The sequence below is a fragment of the Anolis carolinensis genome, chromosome 4 (assembly GCF_035594765.1).
Source record: "Anolis carolinensis isolate JA03-04 chromosome 4, rAnoCar3.1.pri, whole genome shotgun sequence".
Lineage (NCBI taxonomy): Eukaryota > Metazoa > Chordata > Lepidosauria > Squamata > Dactyloidae > Anolis > Anolis carolinensis.
Genome location: NC_085844.1, coordinates 35812645 through 35827480, shown reverse-complemented (window position 1 = coordinate 35827480; position 14836 = coordinate 35812645). Strand labels below are relative to the sequence as shown.

At 37.4% G+C, this 14836-nt stretch overlaps 1 protein-coding gene across 4 annotated transcripts in view; it reads right to left on the bottom strand.

Moving 5' to 3' along the window:
• Positions 1–6656: 6656 nt before the first annotated feature.
• The window catches only part of snx16 (sorting nexin 16), a 36565-nt gene continuing 28385 nt past the window's right edge, over positions 6657–14836 (bottom strand). For 3 of the 4 annotated variants that reach the window (XM_062980221.1, XM_062980219.1, XM_062980220.1), the window contains 3 exons: positions 11150–11286; positions 8576–8695; positions 6657–8168 (listed from right to left, as the gene is read on the bottom strand). In XM_062980221.1, coding sequence (XP_062836291.1) covers positions 8069–8168; positions 8576–8695; positions 11150–11286 — 357 coding nt within the window. In that variant the 3' untranslated portion in view covers positions 6657–8068. Of the gene's footprint in view, positions 8169–8575; positions 8696–8740; positions 8771–11149; positions 11287–14836 lie in introns of all 4 variants that reach the window. The other variant, XM_062980222.1, reaches the window with a different exon arrangement.

The window sequence follows — 14836 nt, the reverse complement described above, 5'->3', positions numbered from 1 at the left end:
AATGCCTATTTGATTTTAGCTTTCTCATCATTCTTCAAATATAGCATCAGCAAAGATACAGCTATAGCATTATAGCATATACATGCTATAAAAACTCTGGATAAGAGATGACTCATTAGAAAAGACAATAATGCTTAGTAAGGTGGATGGCAGAAGGAAAAGAGGAAGGACATAGTTCAGACAGATAGAATAAAGAAGCCACAGTCCTGAATTTGTAAGACCTGAGTGGGGTTGTTGTAAATAGGGTGATTTGGAGGTCTCTTATTCATAAGTAAAGGTAAAGGTTTTCCCCTGACGTTAAGTCCAGTCATGTCTGACTCTGGGGGTTGGTGCTAATCTCCATTTCTAAGCCGAAGAGCCGGCGTTGTCCGTAGACACCTCCAAGGTCATGTGGCCGGCATGACTGCATGGAACGCCATTACCTTCCCCCTGGAGCAGTACCTATTGATCTACTCACATTGGCATGTTTTCGAACTGCTAGGTTGGCAGGAGCTGGAGCTAACAGCAGCCGCTCATGCCACTCCCGGGGATTGAACCTGGGACCTTTCGGTCTCCAGCTCAGTGCTTTAACGCACTTTGCCACCATAAATCAAAGCTGACTCAAAGGCAGTTAAATCATCTAATGACCATCTGACTTTCTTTCGTTTTTCATTCCCCCTGCTCCATTAATAGAAGAACATTGTTGTTGTTGTCTGCCCTCAAGTCATGTCTGACCTAGGGAGACCCTAAGGTGAACCTATCATGAGGTTTCGTTGGCAGAATTTATTCAGAGGATATTTGCCTTTACCTTCCCCTGAGGATGAGAGAGCAGTGGGTTTCGTGACTGGGGATTCAAACCCTGATCTCCCAGTGTTCTAGTTCAACACTCAAATAATTAATTGTGCCATGCTTATTTCTCTATTGTACAGCATTTGTACATCAGGATGGATACAGGCTGCATTTGCAACTTCATGCATGAAACACTGGGAATTAAACCTCACTGTACTCAATAGGCTTATTTCTGATCTGAAACAAATAGGACTATGCTATAAATCAGGCTTGCACAACCTGTTGCCTTCCATTGGACAAGTTAGCTAGAGCTTCTGGGACTTTGAGTCCCAAACATCTGGAGGGCCACAGGTTGCACAGGCATGTTATAAATTAACTGAACTGAAGCTACTCATCAAAAGCTACTCATGACTTTTCATGGATTTCAGTTGGACTGAAAGGCAGTAACTTTACTGCCTTTCATATGTTTCCTAACATATGAAACCCACCTAATGGTACAAAGTATAAAGCCAGGAAATTTTCCCATGTGGAAATTCTGAAAATGGGAGCAGAGGACTTAGTGACACCACTTCAAATAGAAGGGTTCATTAAACTTTAGTAACCCAATCAAGACTTGGGAATGCTGTCTTCTGAAACAGCCCTAAAAGTCTAATTTTAAGAGGAAGCACAATTAAGTGCTATTGGGAATGATCAACCACCACACCAATCATACTATTTCCATATTTTATGGCAGTATCTTGATTCAGGTGGCTTGGAAATCTAATTTTGCAATATATAGAAAATGCAACTGCCAGACCATAGGTCTGGGTAAGGTTCAAATCAAGCCAGATGTTCTAGTGTGCTGATTTTTATTCAGAAAGTTATATATGTAGCTAGGAGGAAAACACTTTGAATCATTAACAGATATGGAAGGGAGAAAATCAACATCAGAAAATACTCAAATGTATGATTGCTGGCAGGTAGAATAAATAGCATGCACGATACAACAGCAACGTGGTGTACTAATCAATTCCATGTAATTACCTTAGTTCCACTGGCAGGCATTTAACTGCAATACAATTGCCACTCTCTGGAAACAGGTAGTGGAAAAAATCCTAATAACACAGAGTGATAGCTCCAATGTTATGTGATAAGCATCCAGTGGCAAATGACTTCAGATTCCTTTATGAACAATGCACTAATCGTGATACCATGGAGAAACTTTTGCATGACTAATGATGCTAATTTCCTCTTTCCTGCATCTTCAAAGTGCCATCAATTTGTGATATGTCTATCAACATAAATAATTTTCAGCTTTTCTGGAATTCTGCAAAATAGACCATGAAATTGGGAGTAGTCATCTCCACGATTGTGGCCAAATGACAAATGCAGCCCAAACCACATGAATGGATGTTAGTCTGCATCTGTTTTTGCACTGGTGTATGTGTCCAGAAAAGCAAGACATGCTTTACAATACACTTTAGTGAGTGCAGAATTAGCACTTACTTTTTCCAAATGCTCACTCATTGAGATTGATTAGAATTCCATGTAAGCATGTCTATATACCATCATGAACTGTTAAGTTAGTTAACTACATAAACCAATGGAAGCGGACTATGGATTACAAAAATTAAAGATAAAATGTGTTGAAAGTACCACAAACATAGTGCATAAAATAATCTTGATATCTTTTCTTCAACTCATGAGTCAGACCAAGAAAAAAAATGTAGAAAACCTGCCTAAGGTCACACATAATTCACAGGATCAGAAAGGTATCATCATTTCTGTATAAACATTTTTAGACATAAGTTCAAAACTAAGTCATTTTGATACACACACACTTTAAAAAGTAATAATAATACTGTAAAACCAGGTCATACATATAACTCCAACAATGCACCAGTGTTTTGATAATAAATGTTTTCTATCTTTGGATAATTGTTCTGGGAAGCAAATAAAGGCACCATTTAATGCATGTCTGCAGAGGTAATGCACAATTGATTTCCTTGTTCTCTCAAACAGTAATGCTTCTTCTGGGTTTCCGTTCTCCTTTCTACAGCTTCTTTAAAATTTCCCAGACTTCAGGGTGTTCCTTTTTCAGTAAATCTGCAACCTCAATAACAAAATAACCTTTGGATTTCTTTATCCATACCCCATTCATCTTTCCTATCTTCAACTATACACTTTAAAAGTCTGTAGTTACTTTTGTGGAGTGTAGGTGGTGGTGGTGGCGGCGGCGGCGGTGGGAGAGAAACTGCTGATCTCTGGCAAGGCAGCTTCACTTGTGTTTCTCAACAAATTAGTGTGACAGTTTCTAGCAATTTCTAGTTTGGCCTTCTCTGGAAATTATCATCCAATTATCTTTGGAAGAAAGGTACTTGAGGTCTTATTCAACAGGGAAATGTTGAAGTGCATGAATCTTCCACAGTGAAAGCAAGGTGTTTATGATGCTACATGTTTGAATCCTTCTAGAGAGATTAATTCCCTCAGTAGTTGTGCTGGAATATTTTTAATTGGCTTCTAGAGCTATGTCTTTTAAAAATAAAAGGGCACTTTCAAGTTTTAAATCTTCAAAAGGAAAAACTTCACATGTACCACAATTGTATTTCAGAATAATCATTGGCTTATGCTTCGTTAATTTTAAGAATCTATGAAGTAAACCAGAAGTGATGGTTGAATTTTTACAAATTTTGTTAAATTGCCATGTTATAAACATGACCAAAGTTTCCTCCGTGCACGAGGCAGGGCATTTTGGGCAAGCATATATATGAGGAGTTGTTTGTTCTGCTCCACAGTCACAGAAGGTGGAGGATTCCTCCAGGTAGTGCCATCTTGCCAGGTTGTCTTTTGATCTGCCCACTCCGCTTTTCAGTTTATTTAGGGACTTCCAAGTTGCCTATTCTTGGTTTGCCCCTGGAGGCAGACCCTCATGGGGGGGGGGGCATCCAGTTGGGATTGCCTGGTTTAGCTGCCCAGAGGGACACCCTTGCTGTTGCTGGGGGAACATCAAGAGGAGTGGTGGTTCTCATGAAGCTCCTCCTTGACCTGAGTCTACTGGGAGGAGGCTGATAGTCATGCAGTGGGTGGCTTTCACAAAGTTCGACCTTATTTCTCTTACCATTAGCAGCAACTTCCCGTCGCACATCGGGGGGGGGGGGATGCCAGCTAGCTTATAGAGTTTATCAACAGATGTAGGTTTAAAGCATCCTTTGATTATTTAACATGTTTTGTTCAGTGCTATGTCCACCTGCTTCGCATGGACAGACTTGTGCCAGACAGGACAGGCGTATTCAGGAGTTGAGAAAGACAAGGCCAGGGCTGATGTTCTTATTAATTGTGGTTCTGCACCCCATGCACTGCCAGTAAGTTTCCGCAGGATGTTACTGTGTGCAGCTACTTTGTGCTTGGTGTTCATGCAATGTTTCCTGTATGTTAGTATAATAAAGTTTGAAGAGCCACATTGATCCTGTAATGTATGTGTTGATTAAGATTTTCAAATCCAGTAATAAAGCACTTGAAGGTACACCCAAGCACAGGCTGTCTGTCCTGCTTTATGGCTTAGCACAGTACTTTTATTCCTGACCCAGTTTCAGCAATCCTGCATTTTGTACTACATAAATGGCCAGGAGTACTGCCAATTTTATTGCGGGTTATCTGAACATAACTTTGCCTTATTTTTTATATGTAAGACCTGTTGCAGTAATTGGGGGAGAACGAGTATAACCTGGTCTGTTTCTTTTCTAGGTTTCCCACATGTACTGGTTTATAACTTCAATAATCCCCCAAGCAGCATGGAGACTGCAGGTTAGAGGTTGCATGAGGTGGTAACAGAACATCCTGCCCACATTTTAAGATTGATCTGAGAGATTCTTCCTAGTGTCTCAACACAGACTTGTAAGCTGACTAGGATAACCAAGAAGGCATTTTATGAGGATGCACCTTGGTCATAAGAATTGTCTTTTAAAACATGTGGTCAACTCTCCTTCACTTGAAATTTTTAGTTGCTGGTATAGGATAGTTCTGTTAAGGCAGGGGTATTAAACTCATTTTCACCAAGGGCCACATCAGTCTTGAGGTAGCCTTCGAAGGCCATTTATTTATTTATTTACAGTATTTATATTCCGCCCTTCTCACCCTGAAGGGGACTCAGGGTGGATCACATTACACATATAGGCAAACATTCAATGCCTTTTAACATAGAACAAAGACAAGACAAACATAGGCTCCGAGCGGGCCTCGAACTCATGACTTCCTGGTCAGAGTGATTCATTGCAGTGATTCATTGCAGCTGCTCTCCAGCCTGCGCCACAGCCCGAGCCCAATTTATAATTGTAAGACCTTATAAAGGTAACTATGTTGCCCTGGCATTGAAAACCTTGCAAGCCATATGAAATGAGATAGTGGGCTAAATTTGGCCCGTGGGCCTTGGACTTGATACGTGTGTGTTAAGGAAAGCTATTTGCCATATTATATACACAGATTACTGGGGGTTTTTTAACCTCTACTTTTTTGTAAAATTTGTAGCCTCTGTTATAACTGATATATTTAATCTGGTTTATGTCTGTGATAAGTGGTGATGAGAATAAAAATGTAAAATGATTAATGCTGGGTTAGCCCCCCCCCCCCCCCAAGGTTAATATCTTGATGAGGTCTGAGCTGGCAAAACCTGACCAAGAAAGGAATCCTAGTGTTGTGAGAAATGCAATGAAAAAGTCAACCTAGACAGCACTTGCTGGAAAAAGAAGCAAAATCGGAAAGAGAACTGATGTCATACTGCCCTGTTAACAGTATTCAACTTTTAGAAAACTGTGTTCAGTTCTGAGGATTATTTCACTTTAGCTAGGAGAGTAAAACAAATGGCAACCAAAATGTTCAAGGAATAGAAACTGCCCCGTAAGGAAATGTTACTTCCTTTGTGAACCCTTCACTTGGAAAAGGACAAGTAAATGGAGATATAACAGAGGTCTATGAATTATGCATCGCATGGAGAAAGTAGACAGGCAGGAGCGTTTTTTCCTCTCTTGGTAATAGCAGAACTCAGGAATGCTAAAATCCATTGAAGCCAAATGATAGGAGATTCAGGATAGATAAAAGGAAGCACTTCTTCGCATAATGCATGAACTGTACAATTTACTGTCACAATATAGTTAAAGCTGCCAACCTAGGTGGTTTTAAAGGAACAATAAATGCATGAAGGATGGGGGTCATTGATGATACTACTCTGATGGGCTATATATCTTCTCCAGTATTAAACAGCATACCTTTGTTTATCAGATGCTGGGAAGCCTGAAGTAACGGGCTCAATACACAATGTCTTGCAAAATATGTTTCCCATAGACCAGGCATGGGAAAACCTTGGCCTTCCAGGTGTTTTGAACTTCAACTCTCACAATCCCTAACAGCCAGTAAGCTGGCTGGGATTTTGGGGAGTTGAAGTCCAAAACACCTGGAAGGCTGAAGTTTGCCCATGCCTGCCAAAGGCTCATGGTTGGATATTGAGTCCACAGAATATATGATTAGGTAGGCCATTGGTGAGCTCTGACATAGTTCTTATGTTTGACTGTCCTAAATATGCCTTTTTAAAGAAGTAATAAACAAGTTTGCATAAAATAAATCTGCAGACTGAGTGAATCTTAAGAACTTGCTTCTATTCTGTAACATGAACAAATTTAACTATTGTTCGATTGCATGTTTAAGTGACATGTTGATAGATCACTTTTTTCCTTTATTCAGTGAAACATCCTGTCAGGAGAATATTTCCCACAGGGAGTCTTAATCACACCCAAGATGTATTTAAAGAATATATTAAGATTTCACTGACCACAGTAATTGCTTGAACCAATGAGCAAATTGCCTGTGCACTCTATAAACTTTAAACTGACTATATTATTTGACAGAAGAAAGACAGGTTTCCATCATGACCAATGATTTATTTTCCACAGATTGTTTCTCCAGATGGTTCTACAGAAATCTCTGTCATTACTCCTCAAAAAACAAAGTGAGCATTGAAACCCCAGAACACATGGAAACTCTGTGTTAACAGCATACAAACAAAGAAGTAGGTGGCACAGAGATGAAGAAAAGCAGCATTCTCTCCACTAGAAGAACAGACAAAAAGGCACTTTCAGCAAACAACTGCTGAGCAGAATGGTTTTGAAGATTCCATAAAGCCAAGCTACACTATTATAGCAAACATCTGTATCAAACAAAATACAAAGAGGCACTGATATGCAAACCGTGCTCATCTTCTCTGAGTCCAAAAGCTCAAGTCACAATAAAGACAATGACTTTGGCATGAGAAGGTTTTTTAAAATTATTATTATAAAGTGCATCACTGGACTTCACACAATTTGAAAGGAAATGAGCTACAGAATTAATTGCAGCACATTCATGTGTAATATTCTAAACACATACATTGCAAGTAGACTTAACCAAGTTAATTAATTGTGCAGAGGTATGGCTTAACAACACATATTTTCTATACATAATATATGTATGTGAAAGAACGCACTTATGCATTAGCAACAAAGAGGTAGTGTTCTTTATATAAGGCAGAATTGTTGATTCTGTGATCATGTGGCAAAAATAAAATGGAATTTAAAAAACAGTTTAATATTTTCATCAACTTTTACATTATTTTCAAGTGAAGGTGAACATCTATAGTGTGAATTCTATAACTTATTCCTTCAAGATCATCTCCCTTCTGTCATGTTCCCATTCTTAAAATATTTTGGTACTATGAGCTTTCCTAGCTTATTGCATTAAAATTTACATGTCCATTAGTTACACTTAAACATTTTAAAAAACACAACAGGTGTATCCTCTTAAGCCTGAAATACAGAGTTCCCATAGGGTAACATTTATATGCCTATATAAAGAACCTGAAAAACCAGATACCAAAAGCTGCCCATAGAAAAGGGTGCATTGTATTAGGAGCAAATATGTGATATACAACATGCCAAATGGTAAACAAACATGATTGGTATCTACACATATGATATACAGGGTTTACATATTGACAAATTATAACTAATACATACAACTTCAGGTTTTAGGCATAACTTGACCTGGCCTTAACCAGAGCTTTTAATATATTATTAATATATATCTATAAAGACTAGATAACAGCTGAGTCAATGCAGCACTGATTATCCTTCCTATGCCAAAGGCTTATTCAAGGTCGGTCTATGTAAACATTCAAGTTTGTGCCTCAATGTCTTCTGCTTTATAGAATTCTATGCTTTTGTTCAACGTGTTCTAGGTATCGTGATTCATTAATTTTTATACTGTTGTAAAGGCAGCTGGTAGTGTTTACATCTCATCAATCAGCTGCATAAGCTACTTCAGCAACTTCAATTCCTGGTATAGGGTTTACAGTCAATGAATCACTCCAAGAAGTCTCTGGAATCTCCTTTTCAGAACTGCAAGAATAGATAAATATGTTTGTCATGTAATGTCCATTCAACTGGATGGCTATAACACTGAGAAACCTCATTTAATCCCCATTATTCCAAATGTATAAACCACTTCTCCCTGCAGTCTGACAAGATATTTCCAGATTTTCTGAGGATGGATCTATTCTAGTTTTAGCCTCCATTTGGTAGAAAGGCCTTTTGTAGAGGACAAAAAATGTAAGAAAACACAAGTAAGTATCCAGTATCAACCTCATAGAATTACCAAAGAGAGGAAAATATCAAACAAATAAATTCTTTGAAATGAATGGAAATTTCCATGGGGGAATTATTCTTGAGAATGATACTTTCAGTCTGCAAGTATAATGCATTCACAAGACTAATTTAAAAATAATGCTACTGGATTTTAAAATTACCAGTTGTCTTCTTCCAAGGCTTCTTGATCTGCCTCTATTGCAGATGATTCTACTTCTCCACTGCTCTCACTCTCCTGTCCCGACAAAGCATGAGATTTCGTATCTCCTAAATTTAAATTCCTAGAAAAAGTCAAAACAATTAAGCAAAAAATAATAAAAACACACCTTTGTAAGACTTCCTTTAGTTGACTGGATCTAATCAGGAGTAAAAAACAAAAAAACAAAAAACAAGATTCAGTTGATTCTGACCAATATATATATCAGCCTTGGATTGGCTCAATTATCCCAATTTAGTTCAGAAAAGGGACTGCAGAGAACAAAGCAATTTTGACCAATCCTAAAACTTGATCATAATGTTTATAGGGACAGAGTGTATGAGGTAATTGAAATTGCATAGTCAATTATCTCTGGCATCTTTATCAGCAGCAAATCTTAAAAGAATGGCTGTGGGCAGCTTCCAAAAACAATACATTTTAAAATACCCAGCACACAATGTAAAAACAATTAAAATAATAGAATACATTTTAAAATCAATTAAAAACAGGCACAAGGGGGAAATCCTTTGTCTTGTTGAGTAGCATAGCCTGTCCTAGTCTTCTATTTGCATTCTTGTAATTTATTAATTTGTTCAATGAGCCTGTGAGTCAGTATGAAGTGACAGTCCCTTCCTATTACTTCTAGTTGCTGTTGTTAGAACTTGGGCATTACACTGGAGGCAGATTAAAAAAGACAGAACATTAACTGGAATCTATCTGAGGTAGGACCAGATCCCAAGATTAATATTTCACTATAAATGGCAAATGAGCAGAGTATAAATGAGTATATTGCCATTGCATTACAGAATCAGCAGCCTGCTCTAGCAACTTAAGTACTCCAGGCAGTACTGCAATGGATAGAGGCAGAAAAACCCCAGCAACTAGGTGGCAAGGGCAAGACCTGTAGATCAAAAACAAGGAGATGAATCACTCTTAATCTCTCCTTCTCTGGAAGCTTAGGTTTGTGATTCTGAAAGAAGCAGAATGTGAGAACTACAGGGCCAGGAAAGATGGTTTCCAACACCTGCCCAGACCACCAGAGGCCTTACGAGGATTCTAGGTATCCCCTTATTACATGCACATTATCTTAGTTACAATTTAACAGACTTAGCTGAATGTTTTAAAGCACATGCGTCAAGAAAACAAGTTTGACACGTTGGTTCTAGGACATCCTTTCTCCATCTTTTCAATTTTAAAGAATCCTCGAAATAACATTTGTGTCTTAGAGAACCCATGTATAAAAATCTACAGCTAATGATTTCTTTCTCTAGCTTTTTGTTCCAGGGAAATAGTGCCATGGTAAGAGCGGCAGTCTACAGTTTTTCAAAATTGTTTTTGTTATTAGAAACCCAGTGAACTTTTAAGGTTCATGCCAAAAAATAACTAGAGTTACCGGCTTGAAATCAGTCTGGGATAATCCCCTTTAATATATTTCTGTCCATAAATTTTGGTACTGTTCCATTATCTGGGCAGACTCCAAAAGGGGATCTAGTCAGAGAAGGATAGTCCATTTTACTGGGGGGGGGGGGGGGAGTTGAAGGAGGAAAACCATTTTCCATGTTTTCGCTGGTTATCTCCCCCCCTTCCCATATCATAAAAGAGGGTTGTTATGGTTTAACTCCTTTACACCCCCCCCCCCCCCCGGTAAAATGTACTATTCTTCTCTGTCTAGCACTCTCTTGTGGCCTCCACCGGATAATAGGACAGTACTCTAATTTTATGTGATTGTGGAAGGTAAAATAGTTAAAATAATTTTTGTTTTCTTCAGCAGAAAACAGAGAAGGGCTGGTGGTATAGATGGTTAAAGTTTACTTTTAATTCAGGGTCTGGAAGGGAGCGCATTGGGTCTTCAGTGATCTGGGTCAAACTGAGCCTAGGTTGCCAAAATTTGGGTTTGAGCCAAATAATATTCTTCTACATATCAATACATTTTTGTCAATTAATTTGAAGAAACAAACTTTAAACAAATTAGAGATATTAAGCAATACAAACATTCAAAACAGTTATATCACAATCTTATGACCATTTTAAAATACTTTGCCCAGTCTGCATTTCAAATCTGATAACTTGAAAAGTGAATATTTTAGAAACTAGATTATCAAAAAGAAATCAAATTTAGTTTAGAAAATTAATTAAAAGCTTTTTTTAAAACCAGAAGGAGGTTCCTCCTGCTGCATATATTACAAAAGACTTTACGTTGAGGAGTTCTGTTTGGAAATTACAAGTTCTGCTGCTTCTCCTGTACTCATTTTTCAAAAGTTAGTTTGCTGACGTAAGCTGCACAAGTGCTGTGCCAAAAAGCATGTTCTCCACTGCCTATTTGCAAACAAACGGAACTTGAAGCCTCTTTCAATTACAGTTCCCTCCATTGTATAACAGGTTATTTCAGAACATCTCCAGTCTTTCAAGGATAAAATCTTCAGGGAGGGAGGAATTGCAATAGAAAGGGAAGCTTTCAGAAATTATGAAGTACATGAAGTATTGTTCTGTTTGTTGATTTTGAAACTGTGGTCTATTTTCAAGCACCTTTTCCACCTACCCAATCCTTTTCTCCATAGCATGTATATAAACCTCTTTTTCATTTAATATTTTTTTCAAAGCTTCCACTTCTTTCTGCTTTTCAATGAGTTCCTTTTGCAGACGGTAGTTTGTTTCCTCTAATGTCTCACAGAAAGCCTAGAAGGATACAATGGATGGATACAATTAATGGATACAAAAATGAGACAGTAGTATGGTCAAGCTTTCCCAAGCTTCTGGTGGTGGTTGTTTATGTGACAAAATGCCTTGTGGACTTTCTGGTATGTGAAAAATAGGAGTTTGTCACATATGCTGTTTCAGCTCACATTTCAAAACACTTTCAGAACAACAAATGCTGTGACTGCAACATGACATCTCCCCTAAAATAGGATACATGTTGTAACTGACTTGAACATCAAGATAACCATGTGAATTTGTCCTACATGATTTTAAGTGCTTGGGAACTAAAATACAAAGAAATTTAAGTGATTGCTCCTGTAGTAAAATCTTGTAGCAATAGCAGAAGAATGAGGAAAACAATGTTGGCAAAATTACTTGTTTCCTTATTTTCCAAGCTGACTGGGGAAAAAATAATTGTTCTGTGAATGAACTCATGTACAACATGGAGATCCAGTGATATATATCTCCTTTTGCCGGCAGGAAAATACTTTGTAGGGAGGGTTTTTACTGGGGTTGGTACTTTTGTATGCACTTTAAATAATTTCATGTGATTATTTTAAATTGTTTTTAAAATGTTATTGTTGGCTTTAATTGATAACTTTGTGAGCTGCCTTGGGTCCCACTCCAGGGCAAAGGAAGCAAACAGATAAAATAAATAAATGATAAATAAATAATATTGGGATGGAAGATGCATAATTTTGGCAAGTAGGGGTTGGTTTTGAACAATATTGCAGCTATTCTGTTTTCCCCGGTGCAATTGTTTTTGTTATGCCACCAAAAATAAACTGTCAGTCCAGGCCATTGTATCATTCTAAAGTTCTATTTAGTGGTGCCCAACATCATTTTTACAAATATCCTGTGTGCCTTGCACATGATTATGGTTATATCCAAAGCATACCCAAGGTAAAATTCTCCAGTTCGGAAGTGGAAATAGGGACTGGATATCCCAAGTATGAAGCTTTCCATAGGGCTTTCCACAATCTCTCTAATTCTCCTTTTAAAAAAAATCTGTCATATTTTGTTGCTATAGTGGCAGCCTATTGGAAATACTTTAAATTCTTTTTAATGTTTTGCTTTACAAAATTTGGGGCACTCTGCCTAAAGAATGGTATAATGGTAAGGAAATCCACTGGATCAAAGATTTTTGTGTTACTTGAACAATTACAGAAACTGATTTAAAAACAGGAAATGTGGGTTGGGGAAAAGTGAGATCAGCCTCCTAGAAAACAGACAAATAAAGGTGAAGGATGGAGAAATGATTGGGGAAGGTATTAAGTGGCCATCCAAAACTGCCACCAGCACAGGACTAGTTAGGATCACAATAAAATTGCGTGATTTTTTTCACATGGCATTATATTTAACAAAATTAGCAAATATTTGAAAAAGCCTACCATTAATATACATTATCTTGATTTTTTTCACAAATCTTTCCTGTTTCATTGCCTTTTCAAAGTTTCTATGAATTGACTTTTAGTTTTTCCAACTTTTTGTCTATCAATTTTGCTCAATTTCCAGGAAGCAATGCAAAAACGTGTCCTTGGCAAATAAATTAATTCCCAAACTTTGTACATATTTTAAATTAGCTAAGGGACAAAATTCAATTAAACTGTTTCTACATTCTTGATTTTAAGTTTTAAAATGATTAACAGCTTGTCTGAAGTTTATAGGGCAAACAGCCAATATGATTAATTAATTTATTTATTTATTTATTACAATATTTATATCCCGCCCTTCTCACCCAACAGGGGACTCAGGGCGGCTTACAATAAAATATTAAATATTTAATTCACTAATTAGGACAACAAAACAGGAAAAAACCTGACTTCAAAGATATTAACCAACTAATGAAAACAAATGAAAACAAAACAGGAAACTGTGAATATCTAAATATGAAATAAAGCTTATTTATCAGTAGGAGACAAAATCAATTAAACAGTAGCTAACATAAATCCAAAACAAACAAATATGTTTTATCTCATGTCCACATCAAAAAAGAGATGCAAGCGTATATCAACAGCTTTAAATGATTTCTTTTAAATAAAGACATCTTGTACTGAGCCAAAAATGCTTTAACATGACTTGTCCTCCTCAATAGTAGTTTAGCAAGGCTGTCACTGTTTTTTTTCCTTCCTTCCTTCAGAAGTAAGACATCAAACAAATGGTGCATTTTAGATTCTACTGTTAAAGGAAGTGACCCTTGCTTTCAAGACAGTGACAGTGGCAGAAGCCTTTATATAATTACATCCTTTGAACTTACATGGTTCTATATAGTTTTAATGGCCTTGTTTGTCAAACAAATAAGAATCTTGTCCCCCCATGTGTTTATTCCAAACACATGCATATGTGTTCAGCTGGGTTCTCTCACAGAGAAGTGCTCATACAGCAGAATTATTCCTCAACATTGCACTTTATTCCTTAATAGATGAGACTTTCCTGTTTCATATTTCAGTGAATAGGTAGGGGGGCTTTCGTATACTGACTGTCAAAAACACCTAGTCTCAACCTTAATCTCTAGGTTTGTGTAGAAGTTAACAAAAGTTCTTGAAACTATTGAGAAAACCAGAAAACCAGACAGAAAGCTGAGGTTACTTCCATCAGCTTTGTCAAATGACAATAAACTTTGGCAAGGACATTTAATGGAAATTTGATTTCATCAGTTTTTGAGGGCGGAAGGAAGGCATCTAGGTACCTCTAGAAATTACAGTTTTCAAATATTTAAGAAAGATTCCCAAAGCAGGGTCACCCATGTACAAAATGTTCTCTTGAATTCTCTAGGGACTTCTGAGATTTATATATACAATTACCAAAACTAAGTATAAAAAGATGGGGTGAAGAAAGCCCCTAAAGTATTCATGCTTGTGTTCAAAGAAAGGAAGTAAAGGGACAAAACAGTGTGTTGATTCTTCTCTATATGTGAAAAAGAGAAACAAAAATTAGAGGTAGTGTAAGAGTGTAGTAGTAGGAGAGTACAATATGGGGAAAAAGAGAAAGAAGCAAGCAAGGAAAAGAGCTATGGAATGTGGAGTGGACAGGATGCATTACTTCTTAATCCTCTCTGCCTAGATCTCTCTTATCATTTCTTACTTTAATATCCAGAAACTGAACTCACTTTTCATCTTCCTTTTCTTTTTCTAAGCTCATATACTTTAGCCAGCAGCAGTCCAACAATATTCTGGACATCTGAGTGACTGTTTCTGATTCTAGAACAGTGTGTCCAACAGTAGGTGTGTGTGTGTAAATGCTACCACCTATCTTTTCCACTTCCAACAGCCCTTGCCAGTCTACTGATAAGAATTCTATATGGGAGGAGGAATAACTCAGGATTTTAAAGAAAGAAGAAGACAGAAGCAGTTCTCTATTGCCCTGCCTAAGGGAAGGGGTTGCTCTCCCCCCCCTCTATTTAGTGTAAGTACCAGAATTAATGAATTGCTTCTTTAAAGATGCACTTCGTAAAAAAAAAAAACCCAGCGAAGAGCAATGAAGCAGCAGTTCTTTTCACCTTTAATGCACCTGCCAACAATGTGTTAAA